Consider the following 22403-nt stretch of genomic DNA (forward strand, 5'->3'; position numbering starts at 1 on the left):
GGAAATAATATCCAGGGTAGGATTGCTTGAACAGTATGTGGCCTAGATATTCTTCTTGACATTCTGATTTTAATCTTTGTGTTAAGCTACGTCACGAGAGAAGCTGCATGTCTAGGATATTGTTAGATGTCCCTATGGAACTGTTTTTATTTTACTGAGCTTTGAGTTTTGGCCAGTAACCTACCATGGAGGACATTATTTAAAAAATCTCATGAGACTGTGTTATTGAATTTATTGCAGCTCTGTTGTTGAGGATGATGTTCTCTGTATCAGATACTGCTCTTTTTAAATGAGGGCCAACAGAAGTTCCGTTGGATGTAATAACAGTAGTAGAACAGCGACTTCTTCTGAACAAATGGTTTGATTTTATTTTATGGAGATTGTATTTTGTGTCAGTGAGCATACTACTTTCTTTACAATTCAGTGTTTTTTAGTATATTCACAGAGTTATGCAACCATTACCACAATCAATTTTAGAACATTTTATTACCCCGAGAAGAAACCCTGTACCCTGTACTCCTCAATGGCCCCATTCTCCCTAACTCTAGGCAATTGGAATATGCCTTATTTTTTTCTGAGTCTATAAAGTTGCCTATACTAGACATATTTTAATAATGGAATCATATAATATGTGGTCTTTTGGTATTGGCTTCTTTCACTTAGCATAATATTTTCCATGTTTATCCATGTTGTAGAATGTATCAGGATTTCATTGTTTTTTGTGGCTGAATAGTATTTCATTGTGTGGATGATACCACATTTTGTTTATCTGTTCATCAGTTGATGAACCTTTGGGTTGCTTTGTTGTTGTTGTTAGGTGCGGTTGAGTCGGTTCTGACTCATAGCGACCCTGCGCACAACAACGAAACCCTGCCTGGTCCTGCACCGTCTTCACAATTGCTTGAATTCATTGTTGCAGCCACTGTGTCATTCCATCTCATTGAGGGTCTTCCTCTTTTTCTCTGACCCTCTACTTTACCAAGCATGATGTCCTTCTCCAGGGACTGATCCCTCCTGGTAACATGTCCAAAGTATGTGAGACGATATCTTGCCATCCTTGCTTCTAAGGAGCGTTCTGATTGTACTTCTTCCAAAACAGATATGTTTGTTCTTTTAGCAGTCCATGGTATATTCAATATTCTTCTGCAACACCACAATTCAAGGGCATCGGTTCTTGTTCGGTCTTCCGTATTCATTGCCCAGCTTTCACATGCATATGATGCGATTGAAAATACCATGGCTTGGATCAGGTACACATTAGTCCTCAAGGTGACATCCTTGCTTTTCAACACTTTAAAGAGATCTTTTGCAGCCAATTTGCCAAACAAAACAATAGATCTGCGATCCATTTTGAGTTAATTTTTGTCCATGTTATGAGGTAGGGGTCCAACTTAATTCTTTTGCTTGTGGAGATTGAGTTGTACCAGCATTATTTGTTGAAGAGACTATTTTTTCTCTATTGTATGTCTTGGCACCATTGTTTAAAATCAGTTTGACCATGGAAATATAGAATTATTTCTGGATTCAGTTCTATTCCATTGATCTTTGTATCTACCTTACTACTTCCCTTGCTACTGTTAGGAAGCTTAGAGCTTAATAGGCCTATTAGCGGGTGTCCAGGAACCTCAGGGTCTGGGTTTTTGGACTTATCTCACCTCTGGCTTCCCCTTATTTCTCTTCTCCCAGGTTTCTTTTTGTTGTTATTGTTTTGTGTGTATTATTATAACCAAAAACCAAACCAAACCCATTGCTGTTGAGTCGATTCTGACTCATAGTGACCCTATAAACTACCTCAAATTCTTTTTATAATGCGATGTGGGACATTAATACATACACTATCCCTGTACTTCAAATGTTTTATTAATCAGTTTCAACTGAAGCTTGACTAATTAATACATTTCACTTCCTTCAGTTGAAAAATATGTATTTTCTGTTAAATATTATAAATGTTTGCCCTGTCAAATTATTGCCATCAGTTGACGTTGCCACCTTTTTATTTATTTACTTTTGGTTGGAATTCAGATAATTTCTAAGATTAGTATCTACTTGAAGGCTTTGCTCCGTTTCTTTCATTAATAACTTGCTTTAATCTCACCCTGCATCTTAAAGGATTATATTTCGTGTACTGAAAAGTATCTTGAATATTTGGCACTATATTCAGAGAACTGTAAGTGTTTATACCTATTTATTCAATCATCCCGTATTCAGATATCTAGCTTAAGAAATAACACTAAATGTAAAAGAGTGCACATTCACCAAGATGTTCACCACACTTAATTTATAATTGTGAAAAACTGGTAATAACTTATATGTCTTAGAATGGGAAATAGATAACTGTATTTTAGCCATTGGATGGAATGTTATATATCCTTTTAAAAATAATGATAATAAGGACTGTATAGTGACTTAAAAATTAATGTGAGAATCATAGGTGAAAAAAGTACTATGTAAAAATAAGTGTATCAAAAAGACCAAAGAAATCACAAATGGCAATTATTTTTTTCAGATGGTGGAAGACTGCTTGATTTTCTATTCCTGTTTAAATTTTGTCATTCTTTTATATCTTTTAAAAGCCTAGAATTATTGGAATTTGTAATTCTTATATGATTACTTTTTTTTCCCTTTCAGATGTGAATCTGGTTACACTGGACAGCACTGTGAAAAGACAGACTTTAGCATTCTCTATGTAGTGCCAAGTAGGCAAAAGCTCACTCATGTTCTTATTGCAGCAATTATTGGAGCTGTACAGATTGCCATTATAGTAGCAATTGTCATGTGTATAACAAGGTAGGTAATGCCCTAAGAAATATCAGCTTTAAGTTGGAGGTTGTTAGCTATTAAGCATACTCAAAATTAAAAGGGGCTTTGAAAGTTCATCAGTCTACCAAGAAAAAATCCTAGGAAGAGATTTCATTGTGAGTCTGACCTCTCCCTGTCTTTCTTCTTTGGAATACAGGGAAGAACTTATTTCCAGGGCTACAGCTATGTATGGGCTGCATGCAGAGGGAGAATGGGAAGAGTCAATGGCCTATATGAATTTAGGAACCTTACAACTGTGTATCATCTTCAAGCTTTGCATTCAGGGACAGTGATGGTAGTAGCAGAATTTCTGGAATGGTCTAGCCATATACAGAAGGGCCATGTAGAATTTTTTTAAGCACTGCAGAACTACAACGTGTTTTAAGCCCTAAGAATATATTTTTTCCATAATAAATATAATAAGGAAGAAATCAGTGGTTAAATAAAAATACTTTTCCTACTCTATCATTGCCTTAATATTACTTCCTATTTTGGATCACAGCAATAGGTAATAAGCTTTAAAATTCTATCATAAATAAATCCTTTCTTCATAAGTAAAAGGACTTAAATGGAGTACAGTTGGCATAAAATGGGTGTTTTCCAAGCTGAATGGAAATAGGTAAGTCAGAACAGAATTGGACATGAGAAAAGTCAGAGCAAATTGAGCTCATATGGTCTCTATGCTACATCTTCTTGAAGCCTCAAATTTATACTCCAAATCCATTTGCAGGCTTCTTCAGTTGCATGTCTATTCTTCTTGCTCTTTTAAGGTTTGGTTCAGAAATCTCAAAAGATCATCTCTTTACTCTCTGTCATTATTTTAGGTAGCGTATTGGAGCATATCAAATACAGATATTGGTAAGCTAGAGGACATTCGTGGCCCATCGATCTAGAAGTCAGACCTTCAGTAATTTCAGCCATCTGGAGCTTGATTTACAAAAAAGCCCTCTGTGTAACAGATAGTTTTCATAAAGTCAGTGCATTAGACACTAAAGTTAGTGCACTTTATTCCGTAAAACAGATGATCTTCTCTTAGGCAAGACTGCTGATTTTAAATTGGGCAGTAGATTAAAAGTAGGGGCACACCTGACAGGGAACACAACAGAGAACCCCTAATAGAGCAGGAGAAAAGTGGGATGCAGACCTCAAATTCTAGTAAAAAGACCAGACTTAATGGTCTGACTGAGACTGGAGGGGTCCCAGAGGATGTGGCCTATGGACCCTGTGTTAGCTCAAAACTAAAACCATTCCTGAAGCCAATGCTTCAGACAAAAATTAAACTGGACTATAAGACATAAAATGATACTGGTGAGGAGTGTGCTTCTTAGCTCAAATAGACACATGAGACTATATGGGCAGCTCCTGTCTGGAGGTGAGATGAGAAGGCAGAGGGGTACAGGAGCTGGTTGAATGGACACAGGAAATACAAGGTGGAGAGGAGGAGCGTGCTGTCACATAGTAGGGGGAGCAACTAGGGTCACATAACAATGTGTGTATAAGTTTTTATATGAGAAACTGGCATGAATTGTAAACTTTGACTTAAAGCACAATAAAAAAAAAGAGGAAAAAAGGGCACAATGACATAAAAAATAATGTCAGAAGAAAGAAAATATAGGAGAAAAAACAAAATATATAACAACAGGGCTGGCTGTGGCCATTTCACATAGGCTCAGAAATTAAGTAATTTACCCATGGTCATCCAGCTAGTAACTGGAAGTGATTGGATTTCGAGTCACTGCTGCTTGATTCCCAAACCCTTTCGCTTTCCACTGGACAGTCAAGTGTAGTGTTTACGTTGCGGCATCTTGGGAAATATATTTACAAAATAAGACCATCACATGGGAACAGGAGTTGAACTTGATTTTATAGCAGTTAAAGATTTTTGAGCAGGGGAAGGGACTTGATAAAAACCATTTTTTGAGAGCCCTAATCTGAGAGTCATTTGCAGAATTCATCAGAGTAGGGAAGGTGCAAGGCAAGGAAACCATTTAGGACATTCAAGTAAAGCAGGAGTGGTATAATAAGTGATTTGAATGGTGAAAGAAAAATAAGGTAAGGAAAGGGAAGATTTTGAGGTCTGTTGATAGTGCCTTCTTTAGAAGATTGAAGGATGTGAGAGCCAGTGGGAAGCAACCTTGAGTCCATCACTTCATTCTGGAGAAGTGAAGAAACTGAAGCCCTGAAATGGGACGTAGTTTGTTAAGGTCATAGAGCTAGTTACAGCCTCTTGCAACTCCTAATCCAGCTTTTTATTGAACTCTGTGCGTTTGTTCCCAGTGTGCTATAATCCTCAACTACTAAATTAAAACTACCTGGAAGGTTATATTAAAATTGCCAGCCTCTAATTTGTACCCCAGATCCATTGGCTGTCTCACAGACACAGTTAGACATCGCAGTAATTTTCTTTTTTTCACTGTATATTTTTAACTGTGTGATAGTGTCTTCAGTATCCACTGACTCCATGGCTGATGGGTCACTTCTTTGGATTTATCACAGATTTCTCCTTGAGGCCTGTCTTTTTGTTGTGGTATTTTCTCAATCAGAATGTTTTGCTCTCTTGGATTTAGAATATTGTAATTATCTACCTGGGCTCATCTTCATTGAACTTTTTGGAGAGCCTCTCCCACACAGCACCTTATAGGACACTGTTCATTTATCCCGTGGTGGCTATTACGTGGTGAGGAGTATTCCTTTAAAAGGCTGTTTCCATTGACCTGCTTGTGGAGCCCTGTTGGTGCACTGGTTAAGAGTTCAGCTGCCAATCCAAAGGTTGGCAGTTCGAATTCACCAGCTGCTCCTTGGAAACCCTACGGGGCAGTTCTGCTCTCCCCTGTAGGGTCTCTATGAGTTGGAATTGACTCCATAGCAACCGGTTTGGTTTTTGGGTTTTATTGACCTGCTTATCAGGACCACATGAGTCTTTTTTCTGCTTTTCTGTTTGGAATTTCTTTCTTGTGTTTAGAAGCATAGAATGATAAGATTTATAGATGAAAAACCCATGGCTCTAGGACGTTGGGACTTTTCCAAGGTCATGGTGAGTTAGTGACAGTAAAAGAGAGTTGGTTAACCTCTCAACCACTTTCCTCTCATGAAATGGAGGTGATTTCAGCTCAGTGTGTTTCAAAGTGTTTTTATGAGGATTAATGAGAAAAATTTGTGAAACAGTATACAAAATGGAAATATCATCATTATCAAGGCTTTTAAGTCCAGGCAAGTGAGTACTTTTTGAAATTGAATAAAAACATGAACCTTTAGAGTACTAGTACTCATTATTATAAGACGTTCTTCCCATTAGATTATAAATTCCTTGCTGACAGAGATTTTAGAGGCCAGTCCAAGTCCTAATTTAATATTTTATGTATAGGGAAATTGAGGTTGCACAGCTTGCTGATAGCAGAGTCCAAACTCAAACCCAAGGCTCAGTGTACATCCCAGTCTCTTTACTCTGCATCGTGCAGCACAGCACCCTCTGCCTAGTAAGAGCTCACACGTTTGCATTCTAGTGGGTGAGCAGGCACAAGAGCAGTTACAATACAGTGAGGTTCATACCACCATGGAGAAGCATTTACAGTAAAATTAGAGCTTAGTCACGGAATATCGCTTATTCCCAGCATGGCTGTTCTTTGTGTTCTGTGGATGCCTGAGCAGGGTGTGGAACAACTTCTTTTCGTTTTTTTGAATCACTGTCTAAAATCACCAGGCAATTTCTACGTATGAATTTCTGAGCTTAGTAAGTACACTTCTTCCTGAGTTCCCCTTCATCTGAGCTATTTTTGTCATTTTGGGAGTGATTATGGGTGTTACAATGGTTAAGTGCTTGGCTGCTAACCAAAAGGTTGGCACTTGGAACCCACACAGTAGCTCTGTGGGAGAAAGACCTGGTGATCTGCTTCCATAAAAATTACAGCTAGGAAAAACCTACAGGGCGGTTCTACTCTGTTATGTGAGGTTGCTCTGAGACAACTCTGACTTGTGGAGACCCCATCCATGTGTGTCAGAGTAGAACTGTGCTTCATAGGGTTTTCAGTGGCTGACTTTTTGGAAGTAGATTGTCAGGCTTTTCTTCTGAGGCACCCCTGGGTAGACTCAAACCTCCAATATTTTGGTGAGCAGCTGAGTACTTTAACCATTTGCACCACCCAGAGACTCAGGGTTGTCATGATGTTCAGGGAAAGTATGTAGGTCAGGGTGCTGCCACAGGTTTCTTATGTGGTCAGTCACTGTGGATGGGAAGTTGCTGGGTCAGAGCAAGGGTGGGCTTTCCTGTCAGGGATGCATTTGCAGCAGTGTGGACCCTGGGAATGAGTTCTGCTTATGTCCATACCGGCATCCTATATCCAATTCTCTCACCTCCCCTGGCTTTGTAAGGAAGGTAGCAGCCTGACATGGCACTGCTTCTTGCCCTGTCTCACGTCAAATAGTGCCTTGTTTCCTGTTCACGTGATTGCATGCAGTATGGCTCAGTGTGTGAAATGTGTATGACTCTGGAAACATTGAGATACCCTAAATGAAATAAGCTTTTCCTTTTCTTTTTAAAACGAAACAGAAAATGCCCGAAAAACAACAGAGGACGTCGTCAGAAGCAAAACCTAGGCCATTTTCCTTCAGATACGTCATCCAGAATGGTTTAAACTGATGACTTTTATACATACACTGGCCATGTGATGTACATTTATTATGTCTTTTTTTAAAGAATGGAAATATTTATTTCAGAGGCCTTATTTTTGGACATTTTCAGTGTAGTACTATTGGCTCGTATTTAGAAATATTCAGCTACAACAGTTTTGGACTGTTTAGTAGTCTTTGTTTTATGTTTTTAAATACAGAAATTGGTTTCATGTATTTGTACCACATGGTAGTTCTAAGACTTGTTCTTTACCCGTGGAATGTAATATTTTTGCAAAGATGGACCACTTTACAAATGGTTATAAAGTTATATTCACTGCTTCCACAATGACCACAGCAATGACAGAGCATGAACTAAAGGTAAAGATGTTTACAGATTACTTTTCTTACAAAAAAAACACTAGAAGACACTGTGTTTAAATAGATATTTAAATGTTTTTGAGATTCAGCAACTGATTTTTTAGACACTGCCTATTGCATGAACTGTAAAACCATGTGTGTTAGATGTAAAATATTTATAAGATGTATGGACTGAAATTCGATTATTCCTCTCTTTGAAAAATAATTCTAACAATTTGAAAAGGTATCTGGTAGTAATGATGGAGCAGATTGCTGGAAGTAGATTTAGATATTGAGAAAATAGGCTGCTTAACAGATTGGAATAAAGCCCCTATCAGTTAAACTACCTTAATATGCGTTCATTTTTAAAGAAAATACTTGTTTTAACATAAATAAGCAAACTGTATCAGTGTTTGTGAATAAAATACAAAAAATGATTGTTAAAGATTGATGCTCTTAAAGTGAGCTTAAAAAATTATCTAAGATCTCTGTCCAAATTGTCTTGTAGTTATAGCTGTATTAATAGATTGTTGTTTAAAGATCTGAAGTGTGAATAGAATGTATTCAGCTGTTTATCATGTAGTTTAGGTATTCAAAAGTATGCATGTAGAATTTAAGAATGTTCAAAATTAAATATTTGATTTGGAAAAGCATGTTATAATGTTTTCACAATACGGCCTCTGTCTCGGTGTGTTTATTTACTATATTCTTTGATATTGCTTTATCAGTATATTTAATAAGTACAATTAATAGAAAAAGTTGATTTGAGTTCACAGTTTTCCTTTCTTTTAGAAATACTGCTTGAAAATACCTAAATTGAAAAACCTTTATCCAAGAGTAGAAGTTTACTTTTTTAGTCACTTGGTTTCTAGGCCTAATACGAGTAACATGGTAGCTTTAGTGAACTTTTTAAAAATCCGTTCCTCTTCTTATTTGAGTCCCTTAGTCAGACAGCAGGCATGTTTGGAACAGTACCCAGTGCTTTGCAAGGGTTCATATTGCAGAACAGTCACGTATGAATATTTGTAGTTATAAATACTTGACCAGTCTCCAGGGGTGGGGTTTCCAGCCCTTTAAACAACCCGGTTGCCTGTTATCAAGCTGTTTGCTCTGAGTGCCAGAATTGATTGTGGTAGGACATCTTTCACTGAGAAATAAATAAAATGGAGCATAACGGGTCTGCTTCAAATGCTGATAAAATCCATCAGAATCGCTTGTCCAGTGTTACAGAAGACGAAGACCAAGATGCAGCTCTCACCATTGTGACTGTGCTGGACAAAGTAGCTTCCATTGTGGACAGTGTTCAGGCAAGCCAGAAGAGAATAGAAGAGAGACACAGGGAAATGGAAGACGCAATAAAATCTGTCCAGATTGACCTGCTGAAGTTCTCAAAGTCACACAGCAACACAAGTTACATCGTTAACAAGTTGTTTGAGAAAACCCGAAAAGTCAGTGCTCACATTAAAGACGTGAAGGCCCGCGTGGAGAAGCAACAAATACATGTTACAAAAGTTGAATCCAAGCAAGAGGAAATAATGAAGAAAAATAAATTCCGTGTGGTAATATTTCAGGTAAGCTTGACCTTGTAGTTAGCCTGATTTTTATAACCTCTTGCATCCTCTGTGATTGCCAATAAGTCATAACAGAGGTTTCCAATGTCACATTTTAACTGTGGTATATATTGATGTGATAGAATTCTCAGCGGAGATCTCAGAACATAACCAGTTCTGTGTTAACTAACATACCCTCAGTATTTTGAGCTTCTCAACTGTTTTGTGTAATGTGAACCATAGATCATAGCTTAGTCTGTTTCTTGTCTTTGAAACTTAATATTGGTAAGGCTTTTTGGGTATGTTAGCTGTGCATGATGCCCTCTCGTAGTGTAACTTCTAGTTAACCCTCATTTAGCTTCTTGATTGTATAGAAGGAGAAAATGAGGACCAGGGATCCCACAATACAGGTTTTTTTCTTCCCCTTTTTACGGAGAGCCTGGAAAGCACTAAACAATAAAACATAAACTCTTCAGAATATAACTTGCCAAGAAAAGCTGTCTGTTCTCTAAATGAACAATCAGGTAGTTTTTCTTATTTTCACTGGGGTGATATAAATGTGGGCATTACATAAATCCTTGCATATGATTATAAAGCCTTTTTTACTCAACTGATTTAATGTAATCATTTTCTTGCACCTGACACTCAATAGTTTTTGAAACAGGAACATAGCCATGACAAATGTATAATATCTCTATTTTTAAAACTTTTACAAATCAAAAAGAAAAAATTGAACTCTCCTTCCACAATAGAAAAACAGGAAAATCATTATCAGGCAGTTCACAAAAGACAAAATAAATGAGAACCGAATTCCACTTTCACCTATTTAAATATTGGCAGATACTATATGCCCAGAGTTTAAGGTACAGAAAATCAAGCACTTTCATAGTCTGCTGGTAGGAGTGTTAACTGGTACAGTATTTCTGGAGGGTGGTTTTGGTAGTATACATTAAGGACTAGAAATTCACAAACATTTTGACACAAACATTTGCTTAATATTCTAAGCAGAAAATTAGCAATGAGTGCAAGGATGTTCACTGGTACATATATACATTGTTGTCACAACTGTATTTTTAAGTGAGTATTTTATATGCATAGGAAGAACCCCAAAAAGAATTAAAATGAAACGGGAACATAGTTGGATTATATAGGCAGATATTTGTAAGATATTTAGAGATGTAGACATAACTCTCCACAGTGTTCTTTGCACAGTTTACCATAGCCCTCTGTTGACTGATAAAGTTACACTGGGATGGGCAAGGTGTTATTTTAGGTCTGTTTTTAGGAACCTGTTGCTTATTTAGGAAGAAGAACAGGGAGAGAGAAAGGAGAAGAGTTGTTTATTTCAAAGGTAGATAGGTTGGACTGTGCCATTTGAAATCCTTTGCCCTGGAAGTCTATTTTCAGGCTTAGAAATTTGGAAAAAAAAAAAAACCAGTCACCTTACTCTCAGAGGCCAGTCCCAGTGTGGGCATACATAATGAGGATCTAGATTTGGTGTTGGAGAAGGTAGCATCCATTCTTCAATTTGCCTTTCAAGGGCATTACCAGTAGTGGGCATACATTACTCTCCACCTGCCAAACATCCTTGGTATCTAATCACTTTTCCTGAGAACTTTTGTGCAAAACAGTGGGCCAGGCGCCAATCAGGATTTACAAAGGCTAAAGCAAAGCAATGTCTGGAAAGTTCTAATTTGGCTCTTTTTTGTCCATTGATAAAACTCTTTTTTAAGATGCTTCAGTATTTGCCTAACCCCTTAACTTACTACTTTTTTTTTTTTCTTTCTTGGAGCCCCTATAGTTGACTAAATAGAAGAGAACATGAAAAAGCAACTCTCAAGGTGCCACTGTAGGTCAGGATCTCTTTCTTTGTAAGAAATGATACTATGAAGATTCTTTGAAATTAATTTGTCCAGAGTAAGCAGCAGTTTTTCAAAAAGCAATTGCTGTCTTCTAATTGGAGATCTCATAGAGATAAGATAAAGGCAAATAACAATGGATGTAAAACTTAGATTCAGTGATTCATTAGATATTAGGATACCGTGTACAATATTCACATGGTTATTCTTAGTTAAAATTAGTTCTTAATAATTAATATTTATAAGTGGTTATATTGAAATTGCCTCTTACAGTAAAATTAACTTTGAAGCTGAACAATACAGCTACAGTTTACTTTCGTTTCCATTTGTGTTCTTCCACCAAAAATTTTCCCTGGGTGTGTCTTTTGGTGTTAATCTTATTGGTACTATATCTCATAGAGTTGTATATGGCTGAGCTTTCACCAAATCCTGAACATTGGCATTTAAAAATAAATTTTCTGCTATTTCCTGTGCAATTATGCCTTCTCTTTGAACATACTTTCACCTCAATGATCCTTTCATCATGCAAGCCAGGAATAACCATATCTTCCACCAATTTTGGTGATTGGCCACATGCCTGTGGTTACCAAAGGAAATACTTGGTCATTCCCTAATAAATCCCTGACTTCTATATATTCAAAATCCCCTTAACTGTATAACTCTGATATTCAATCAAGACCACTTACTATGATCCATAATATTCATCTTGTTACAGAAATCATCTTTTTTACTTGAGCTTTTACATAAAATGATATGTAATAATTGTATTTGGAAGTAAATTTATAGTCTTCAGTTATTATTACAGTGCATTCATTATTAAGTCATGGTATCTCTGACTCATGGGGGTTGCAACAAATAGACCCATACAAGTACTTTCTCTCACTACCTCTGTTTTGTTTTAAAGCCTGATTTTGTATTATTTGTTTACAGTTGAAGAAGAATATGTGATTGTTGAGTTGAACTGTATCAGAATTCTTCATAGCAGGGTTGTGAGGATTTTTTTTCCCCTACCAAGCAATAATTATCTTTTGGCTCCTCCCTCTTCTAATTATATCTTCTCAGGACATGCCAACCCACACTGTGTTGCTGAAGCTACTCCCTGCAGCAGGTGTCAGGAAAGGAGAGGAATAATTTCGCTGAATCTAACTGATTCATCAGAGAGTTATGAGACGCCCACTGCTGCCTTTTTTAGCTCCTAAACTCTTCACTACTATAGCCAAAGAATTTAAAATAATTTTAAATAAGTATCCAAAGGTTCCAGGAATCCTTCTTTACTGTCAGGTTGATAGGTTATAGAACACACATAAGTGTGTTTCTTATAAATTTATTTTTTGATTGGATATAATCTGGATCTCAAGTAGGAGCACTTTCTTTTAGAATTTGAACTCATGGCTCAGTTAAAAATCCCATAATCTTTAGTTTGTCCATTAATTTTTAGAAATAATCATTAAATGTGAGTTGGGTTCATTTAGCAGCTGAGGTCTGGGCTAGTTCTCAAGGTCACCAGTGTGTGTCATGTTCCCAAATTCAGTTCTTATCATTTTGATACATTTGACAGTTGATTCCTCCCTTCTCCTTGAAACTATCTTCCCCCTGGTTCCTGGAGGCACAGCCTTCTCCTGGATTTCCTCCTGCTCTACTGGCTGTTGCTATTCTGACTCACTTTTTTTTTTTTTGTCATTTCTTCCTTTCTATCTACAGGTCCTAAATCACTTAATCTATAATTATAAAATAAAAAAAGTCTAACAGTTTTTCCATGACTTATTTGGCAGCAAAACCTAGCTTGATCTGAACTCATTTGATGGTAAAACCTGACCTGAAATAGCATGAAGCTGTTATGGTCTTTATCTCCACTTAGTGTGAATATTCATATTTTTGTTTAGAATGTTTCTTCCCTAGATCTCCCTGGGAATGTTATATAATGTGTCATATTATTTTTCCAAAATCTAAGCTATTTTGAATTCTGAAACATACTTCGACCCTAAGAAATTTTGTATAATGAATTGTCGACCCGTTCATTCAGTCTCTTAGTGATCTCTCTCATTTAAATTCCATCTTTACATTGATGACTCCTAAATTTATATACCTAGCCTAGCTCTCTCTCCCGAACTCCAAACTCATATACCCAGCTACCTATTCATTATCTCTGCTTGGATGTCCCTTGGGGATCTGGAAGACAGGTTCAGATCCATCCTTCCCCTCTGGTGTCTTCCTCCTACTGTCTTTCCATCTCAGTTAATGGCAGATCTATCCTTCATTTTGTCAGGCCATATACTCGAGAGCCATTCTTTAACACTCCATGTCCAAATCTGGCAACAAATACAGTTGGCTCCACCTTCAAAGTAGATCAGAATCAAGCTGCTTCTTACCACTACCAATGCCAACACCTTGATTCATCTTTTACTTGGCTTCTCTCAATAGTTGCCATCTGGTCTTCCTAATTCTGAGCTTGCCCCTATAGTCTGTTTTCAGCAGAGTGGTCCTTTACAACATGGGTCAGATCATGTCACTACCCTCCTCAAAATATTGTAGTGGCTGCCCATCATACTTGGAATAAGAACCCCAGCTCTTCTTACTAAATACAGAGCCCTACATGATTTGGGTCTCCCACTATCTGTCTTCTCCTCTTTTCTACTGTTCTTGCCCCTTGATCACTCTCTAGCCTCCTTGATGTTTCTTCCCCCCTCCCGCCCTACATATATGCATTACCTTCAGATCTAGGCTCAGGTGTCACCTTACTGTGAAGCCTTTCTTATCACTGTATTTCAAATAGCACCTTCCCTCATCACTGTATATCCCTCTTCCATGCTTTTTCACCTTAGCACTTATCACTGTCCAACATACTATATGCTTTACTTATTTGTCGTCCACTAGCATATATGCTCTCTGTTTTCTTTACAGAAGCTTCTCGGTTCCTAGAACATAGACTGGTGTATGGTGGGTTGAGTGAAGAAATAAGCTTCTTATGTTGTGCAACAAACATTTACATTGAGCATACCTACCATATAGAAGGCACTATGATGAGTACTGGGCATAAAATATAAATAAGACAAAATATCTCCACTTTCAAGGACTCCCTCATTTAATGAAGGCTTCTGGGAGACAGATGTATAAAAGTAGAGTTCCAATTCAATGTGTGATAGATGTTTTAAATAGAGGTATCCTTTATGAATCTTTTTGGTTTAAACTGGGGACAGAATTAGCCACATAGGGAAGTTAGGGACATGTGAATTGAGTCTTGAAGAAAGATTCAACTCGCAAAGTCCAAAAGAGGTGAGGCAGCATTTAAGATAGCAAAAAGCACATATACAAGGGCATAGCGGGGTGAAAAATGTTTGAGGAATTGAAAGTGGTTGTGTATTGGAACTGAAGGAGTGGGAAAGTAGGTTTAGATCAAACTGTGAAGAGTCTTATGATCATCCTAAAGAATTTAAACTCTGCCCTTTGAATGTTGATGAGCTCCTGAAAGTTTTGAAGCAGAGGAGGGACATGATCAGAACTATGCTTTAGAATTACTTAGAAATACTTATGTTTTCGAGATAGAGAGGTCAGTGAGGAGGTATTGTACTAGCTCCGTCCAAAGATGATGAGGACCTGAATGAAGACATTGGTAGAGAGAATGAGGAAGGGGGGAAGAAACAAGATACGAAGCGGTATTATTGAAAGGACTTGGCAACCTATTGGATACGGAATGAGAAGGAGAGGAAATATTTGGGATGATTCTGAGGTTTCTATCTTGGGTGGCTCCTGGATGGGTGTTGGTGCAGTGAGGTACAGGAAAAGAAGCAGGTGTGGAGAGGATGTTGGATGGGGTTTGATTTGGGGGCCTGTTAAGTTTGAGGTGCCTGTGTTACATTGAAGGGGAGAAGTCTGGCCATCCTTTAGAAAAGTGTTTTCATCTTAGGTGAAGGGGAGAGGTGAAGATAAAATATTTACGAGCTAGCTTACACTTGGATTTGAAGGTATGGAAGTGAGTGAGGATGTTCAGGGTAAGCTTGGGAGATGAAGAGGAGAGGGCCAAGGAGAGAGAAACGCTGAGAAATACCAACATTTAAGGAGGGGGAGAGGCTAAATAGTCCTATGGAGGAAATTCAGAAGGCATGGTTGGAAGGTAAAAACTGATCTCCAGGGCAGAGAAAACACTAATGTGCCTTGTTTTTCTCTTCTTCAGGAGAAGATTCCGTGTCCGACGTCCCTATCTATTGTTAAAGACCAGAGCCTAACTGAGAATCAGGAGGAGGAGGAGGAGGAGGATGTCTTTGACCCTCCCATTGATCTCTCCTCTGATGAAGAGTATTTTGTTGAAGAAAGCAGATCTGCTAGGCTTAGAAAGTCAGGCAAGGAGCGGATTGATAATATCAAAAAAGCGTTTTCCAAAGAGAACATGCAGAAGACACGGCAGAATTTTGACAAGAAAGTAAACAGAATTAGAACTAGAATAGTGACCCCTGAGAGGAGAGAGAGGCTTCGGCAGTCAGGGGAGAGGCTTCGGCAGTCTGGTGAAAGATTTAAGAAATCCTTGTCTAACGCAACTCCCTCAAGGGAAGCTTTTAAGATGCATAACCTTAGAAAACCTAAAGACCGAACTGTGGCTGAAGGCCAGGAGGGCATCCAGGAGCTGGGCGTGGACATCGTGGCCAGGAGCGAGTCTCTGGGCCCCATCAGTGAGTTCTACCAGGATGAGCCCAGCGAAACAGAACGTGACCAGGCCACAGCGGCATATCCTTCCCACGAAGGAGGGGAAATCCCGACCCCTGAGCCTTTAAAAGTTACTTCTAAACCTCAGGTGAAAGTAGCGGATGATGAATCTCTTTTGCTAGATTTAAAGCAGTCAGCATAAAGAGGAATTGAGTATATCTTGAGTATAAATCTGCTTAGTCATGCAGTTCTAGTTTGAATAGTATCATTATTTACATTTATATGCCATTTAGGGAAATACATAAAGGCTATGGTTATTTCATTTGTTATGTTTAAAATCTTAAAGATAATACAGAAACTATATATTTCCTTGAGAGTTCTTTTTTTTTCCCCTGGGCGCATACGATTCTAGCAGCCTTCTGTCTTATGTCACTCTTCCTCATGGCAGCTGTGGATTTTTAAATTTCTTTCTATTGCTCATCAGAAGAGTAATTTCCTTGTTAGGGCCAGTTAGATGTTTGGTAGTGTAAAACAAATGAAGGGCAAATTTGTGGCCATCAATTTGCAAGTGAGCTCTAAATTTTGATATAGATTCATATGGCCAACCTCAAAGGGTAATAACTAACATGTGAATTATATCATCCATATATTCACATCAACAGATTTGTTAGTAAATTAACAATCATCCCTGTTTTTAATGCTTTTGCACACAAAAATGGAAGTCTGGACTTGGAGCATTTGGCTTAAGCATCATTCGGGTTGGCAAATGGTGATTTTTCTATTTCTGTCTGCATTTATTAGTTAGCTTTCTACTGTAAGGAGAGCTTTCCCTTCTTCCTCATCTCTCTATCTAAGAAGCCCTGGTGGTGCAGTGGTTAAGTGCTCGTCTGCGCACCGAAAGTTTGGCAGTTCGAACCCACCAACTGCTCCATAGGAGAAAAATGTGGCAGCCTGCTTCCATAAAGATTTATAGCCTTGGGCAGTTCTACTCTGTAGGGTTGCTATGAGTCGGAATCAACTAGATGGCAGTGAGTTTCATATATATGTGTGCATATATATATATATTTCTACAAATATTACTTGTCAAGGAGTTTTTATGAAGTCATTTTTCTTACTGACCCATTATATAACCAGACTTGACATTTTATGCAGACATTTTTCCATATAGATATATTTGAATTTCAGTGAAGAAGGAGTCATGTCTCTATCACGGTAGACTTTTTCCAACCCCCATAGACACTAAAAGCAGTTTTATATCTCCAGAAGTTCATTGTAACCTTTTATTACTTGCTCGTTACAGGAGTTTTTCCTCCATGTGGGAATGTTTCTTGGCATTTCTGTCCATATTTAGGGCATTCCTCAATTCCATGTTCATAATTTCTTCTCCTTTCACCCTTCTTGATGTACAGAATGTTTACTTATAATGGGCTGCAGAGTCACACATTCACATTTAATTGCAAGAAATATTCTAGTCTGAAAGTCGCTGATTTTCAAAGTTTCAGACAACATAGAACACAGAATCTGCTTGTTTGACTCTTCTGTGTTTTTAAAATTAGACTTGTCAGATTTTAGACAGTTTATTAAAACAAAAACCATTAGCAGGATCCATCCCTTTTTCTTTCTGTGAGGCGGAATGATGTACCATCCATAGACACTGAGCATATGAAGCCCACTTTAAGCCCTTTTTTTTTTATATAGGACAGACTGAGTAGGGAAGCACAACTTGTCTTCTGCATGTGAAGAGCCCTCCACGAGTGTATGGTGGCCTGGTTCAGGCACAGAGGTTAGAGAAAGAGCCAAGTGTGAGATACCAATAAGAGGAGCATGAAAATTCAGCTTGCTAAGCGTGTATCTGTTGTGTGTGTGAACGCCCTGAAGCAAGTTTTCATAAATTAAAAATACAAACCAAAATAAAGTATTCTAATTTTGACTTCATTCTTTGTCTTCCACACAATTAAAGAGTTTGCTTCAGAACAAGGCTTGAAGTTCATTGTGATTCTGTCAGCTAAAAAAACCATGGTCCATTTTACGTAAAATATTCCACAGAAGCATTGTTAACTGTGCAGTTCCATTGCAAGAAATTACTGGGTCTTTTTTTTTTTCCTCCTATAGTATGTTTTTATAGCCACTTAAAGGTCAATAGTTAAAATCTATTGGAAACTCTATGGGCAGTTCTGGTGTGTCTTACGGGGTAGGAATTGACTTGATGGCAATGGGTTTGTTTTGTTTTTTTGCTAAGTAATTACAGATTACAATCCCAAAATAAATTGCTCTGTTATATGTTCAGTTAAGACTAGGGGGATGACCAGTAGGGTCTCACTCCAGTTTAGTTTGAATTTGGGGCAGGCTGGTACCTGGTCTGTAGTCTTGAATAAAAAAAACCTCAGCGTTCAATTTTGTGAGTCTTGTGACCACCTCTGAGTTATATCTGAAGTTTTATAGCTGTCCTTGGCAGGTTGAACCCTCCAGTTTATTTCATAATAGGAGATCTAGGATAACAGCCTCTTCACTGTGAGTCTCTTAGGACATCTGAGGATCGCTGAGCAGATGGAATGGAATGACAGTACATCCTTGGCTTTGAATATACTTTGGGCATCTTCCTAAAATCAGCTGTGCTTGTCAACGGCCCTCTCCAGACTGCACTGCCACTTTATGCCTTTGCTACGTGGCTTGTCTGCTTGGAATATCTTTCCCTTTCTTTCTGGGAGATGACTTTCACATTCAGTGATAATGTCCATGTCCTCTTTTTAGCTTTCTCGTCACCTTATTGTTGTTAGCTGCCACTGAGTTGGCCCCAGACTCATGGTGACCCCATGTACAAGAGAACTAAACCCTGCCTGGTTCTGTGCCATCCGCATAATGGGTTGTGGATCAGACCGTTGTAATCCACAGGGTTTTTTCATTGGCAGATTTTCAGAAGTAGGTCACCAGGCCTTTCTTCCTAGTCTCTCTCAGTCTGGAAGCTCCACTGAAACTTGTTAATCATCATCATAGCAACATGCAAGCCACCACTGACAGATGGGTGGTGGCTGTGTGTGAGGTACATTGGCCAAGAATAGAACCTGGGTCTCCTGCATGAAAGGTTAGAGTTTTACTACTAAACTACCAATGTTCCCACTCCCTAGGAAGGGCATCATTAATTACTCCATATATTCAGTACAGTATATACAGCTTCGTTGTGTGATTCTCTGTGATGCACTGAGGTTTCAAAGATGAATAGAACACAGCCCTTGTCCTTCCTTTTTTAGTCCCATCTTGGGCTCACAGTGTTCTAGGAGACAGCTAAGCAAAAATTTAGCTTAGACTAGTGCTATATACAAGCTATATAGAGCTATATATGGAACTATAGAAATGGAAGATATTTACACAGCATTTTGGTCATACAGCTGTCCTTCCTAGCACTTGTATTATACTCATTTTTGTAGCTGTTTTACCCACTAGACTCTGGTTCTCAAGGGCAGGAGCTGTGTTCATTTTTGTGTCACTAGCACTTGAAGAGCCTCCCATGTGCTACGTACTATCAAGTACCGTGAATGCAGAAATGAAAGGCATGGTCCCTGCACTTAAGGAACTCTTCTGGTGGAAGAGATAAACATGCAATCCAATAATCATTGCTTAACATGGTAAGTACTCAGAAGATTGAAGCAAAAGATGGTATAGGAGCATAGACGAAGAGCATCTAATCTGGGGAGGGGGTGTCAAAGCTAGAGGAGGTAATGCTAAGGCTGGCATTTGAGAGTCAGTGAAATAACAGAATCCAAGGCAAGATGCAGCTAGAGAGGTTGCATGAAGGTGTTTGGATTTTAAATCAAAGGCCATAGAGAGCCACTGAGGGATCTTAAACCACAGAGTGCCATAATTAACAATTTTTGAGGGATACTCTATTAAGAGACCAGAAGCAGAGAGACCAGTTAATAGGCCCTGCATTTTTGCAGGTGAGAGAGAAGTACCTGAACTAAAGCAGTAAGAGCTATGCAAGGGGGTTAGCTTGGATGTGGGTGTGATGAGAAAAAGAAAACCAGGTTTCTGACTTGGGCAAGTGATTTTTGCTCTTCACTGAGGTAGGAAATAGAGTATTCCATCCACATGTCCTGAGATGGCACTGTCCATCTTATTAGCTTAGACCAGTGCTAAATACATTCTCTGCTCTGAAATCCTTCAAATTCTATGTTTGAAGAAAAGCCTACTTTGAATTGATCCTTTCCTGGCTCTAGCTAGCTCCTTGCCCTCTCCACCAGGACTCTGAAGTCCTTGAGAAATATAACTGCCTTTCAGATCTAGGACCCTTGTGAAGGCTTCTCTTCCATCTCTTATTTTTGCCCAAGGCCATCGTGTGGTCCAAGAAAAGCTACTCACTTCTTAGAATGGATTTTTTCCCCCTAATATCAGTTGTTTGGCGAGTATTCCAGCCAAAGCTATGCTTGACATTATATATAGATGGCACCAACAGTAAAAGCTGGTGTAACCTGTCACATGGGCCAAGGCCGGTTGCGCATGTTCGTGTAGCTAGTACTCAGATCAGCTGCTCTGGTTGCAACTAGAGCTTCCATGTCTTCACTGGGCAGTTTGGTTCCTGATGCTCATTCCTTGGTGTCTCAACGGCAGCTGGTTTTGGTTTTAGTTTTTGGTGTCTGCCACGTTGGATCTGAGTCATGGCGTAAAAAAATGTGTTAGGGAATCCGGGTGGGGTTTGATGCTACTATACCTCCTTCCAAGGTTCTGGCTGGTTGAGAGTTCATACAAGGATCACCGGCAAAATGGAAACAAACATGTTTGTCTTTATTTCTGGCTAGGCAAATGTCCAGTAAGTCCTTCATATGCAGAGCGTCTGGTAAATTCTGCTGGAGAATGTGGCTGAGGTCTAAAAAGACACTGTCCTGTTTCCCTGGGGACAGCATGCTCTGGTGTGGCAGTAGGGAAACCAAGATTTGGGAAGTGGAAGCAGAGTCTTTACCCAGCTAGCTGTGAAGTCCACAGGCCTGCCTCACATTCTCAGCCAGGTGGAGAGAAGGAATGGAGGGCCTCCCTTTCACAGGTAACCTCCAGCTCAGGTGGGCAGGTAGCATAGAGATGGGTGGCAGAGAAGAGGCCAGTGCTCCTGGGCCAGGAAACACACTACACCTGAATATATGGTTCAGTTTGAAGCCACAGCCTGGTTTGTGCATTTGAGGCCTAATGTCCAGTGTTCAACACAGCTACTCCTTTTGAGCCTGAATTCACACACTGAATTGAGGTGCTAAATATGCATGTGAAAGCTGGACAATGGAAAAGGAAGACCAAAGAAAAACTGACATATTTGAATTATGGTGTTGGTGAAGAATATTGAATATACCGTGGACTGCCAGACAAGCCATCAAATCTGTCTTGGAAGAAGTATAGCCAGAATGTTCCTTAGAAGCAAGGGTGGTGAGACTCCTTTACTTTGGACATGTTATCAGGAGGGACCAATCCCTAGAAAAGGACATTAATGTGGTACAGTAGAGGGTGGGTGAAAAAGAAGAACCGTAGCGAGATGGATTGATACAGTGGCTGCAACAATAGGCTCAAACATACCGATTGTGAGGATGGTGCAGGACTGAGCAATGTTTTGTTCAGTATAACAAGTACAATAAGATCGCTGTGAGTTGGAACAGGACTGGACTGCACCTACCACCACCAAGGAGAGGGCAGGTAAGTTGGACATTACAGATCACAGCCCAGAGAAGAGGACTAGGGAAATACACTTTAGATACAGATAATGGAAGCCAGATTTTCATGAGAACATTCAGGCAGTTTGAGGTTTCTTAATAAAGCTATTCTGAGCAACTGATGGCTAAGTAAAGATATTCTGAACAACTCTCTTTGGGCTCTCCAAGAATTTTCTCAAAAAGTAAAATTTCTTCTGGCTCATCATCTGATCGGTCTGTGACTATCATTACCGTTGGAAGGGCAAGAATTCTCTATCCTGTTTGGTTTCCAAACCCGCATAATAAAATTCACTTTAAGATAAGAGAGGAACAGAGTACTATTCTAAGCTTAAATTTAGAGCTACATTGAGCATCATGGTCTGGAGGGTTTGGCTCAGTTTCTTGCTGTTGAGTACATTAAGGCATTATTTCTGGCTGAAGTTAGCCCATGACATAATATTGCAAAGCAGCCAAGTTTTCCTAGTAATCTCGTAGGCCAATATTCATAACATGTCAGGGTCCCATTAGGCCTTTTATCTGAATAAGCTTTCTGTTCAACAAACTGTGGTTATATAGATATGTTGTTTTAGGGTAAAATAAAATCCATTGAGATGAGTTTATCACTTTAATTGTATTAGCACCTTTCAAGTGGCCACATTTATTTGGAATGTTTCCATGAGTGGATGACATAAATCAACAGAATTATGCATGTGATGTGTTTGGCTTTAGCTCAAAGGAACAGAGGAGGAAGATTTCAGCGGGAAACATTCATATGCTTGTCAATTGGCAGGGAATGGAATTAAATTGTCTTCAACAACCGAGAAAATAAACCATAGGTTGTAGATTCATGAGGAAAATGTACGAAAATATTATCTCTACTTAGAACTCATTTTCACGTAAAAAGAAATCACTAGCATTTTAGGCAA

General features: G+C 38.8%; 2 protein-coding genes across 2 annotated transcripts in view; both read left to right on the forward strand.

Moving 5' to 3' along the window:
- Positions 1–8135, forward strand: part of TMEFF1 (transmembrane protein with EGF like and two follistatin like domains 1) — a 108878-nt gene extending 100743 nt beyond the window's left edge. The window contains exons 9-10 of the mRNA XM_049896053.1: positions 2629–2787; positions 7346–8135. Coding sequence (XP_049752010.1) covers positions 2629–2787; positions 7346–7430 — 244 coding nt within the window. The 3' untranslated portion in view covers positions 7431–8135. The remainder of the gene's footprint in view (positions 1–2628; positions 2788–7345) is intronic.
- A 566-nt stretch (positions 8136–8701) lies between these two features.
- Positions 8702–16020, forward strand: CAVIN4 (caveolae associated protein 4). Its single transcript, XM_049896054.1, has 2 exons — positions 8702–9335; positions 15345–16020. The coding sequence occupies exons 1-2, from the start codon at positions 8928–8930 to the stop codon at positions 16011–16013; spliced, it is 1077 nt and encodes a 358-aa protein (XP_049752011.1). The 5' UTR covers positions 8702–8927; the 3' UTR covers positions 16014–16020.
- The last annotated feature ends 6383 nt before the right edge of the window (positions 16021–22403 follow it).

This window comes from Elephas maximus, chromosome 9 (assembly GCF_024166365.1).
Source record: "Elephas maximus indicus isolate mEleMax1 chromosome 9, mEleMax1 primary haplotype, whole genome shotgun sequence".
Lineage (NCBI taxonomy): Eukaryota > Metazoa > Chordata > Mammalia > Proboscidea > Elephantidae > Elephas > Elephas maximus.

Excerpts from the sequence above, each read along its gene's own strand:
- CAVIN4 (XM_049896054.1), top strand. The coding sequence starts at position 8,928 with ATGGAGCATAACGGGTCTGCTTCAAATGCTGATAAAATCCATCAGAAT. Across the intron at positions 9,336-15,344 it reads TCCGTGTGGTAATATTTCAG|GAGAAGATTCCGTGTCCGAC; the intron begins GTAAGCTTGACC and ends TCTCTTCTTCAG.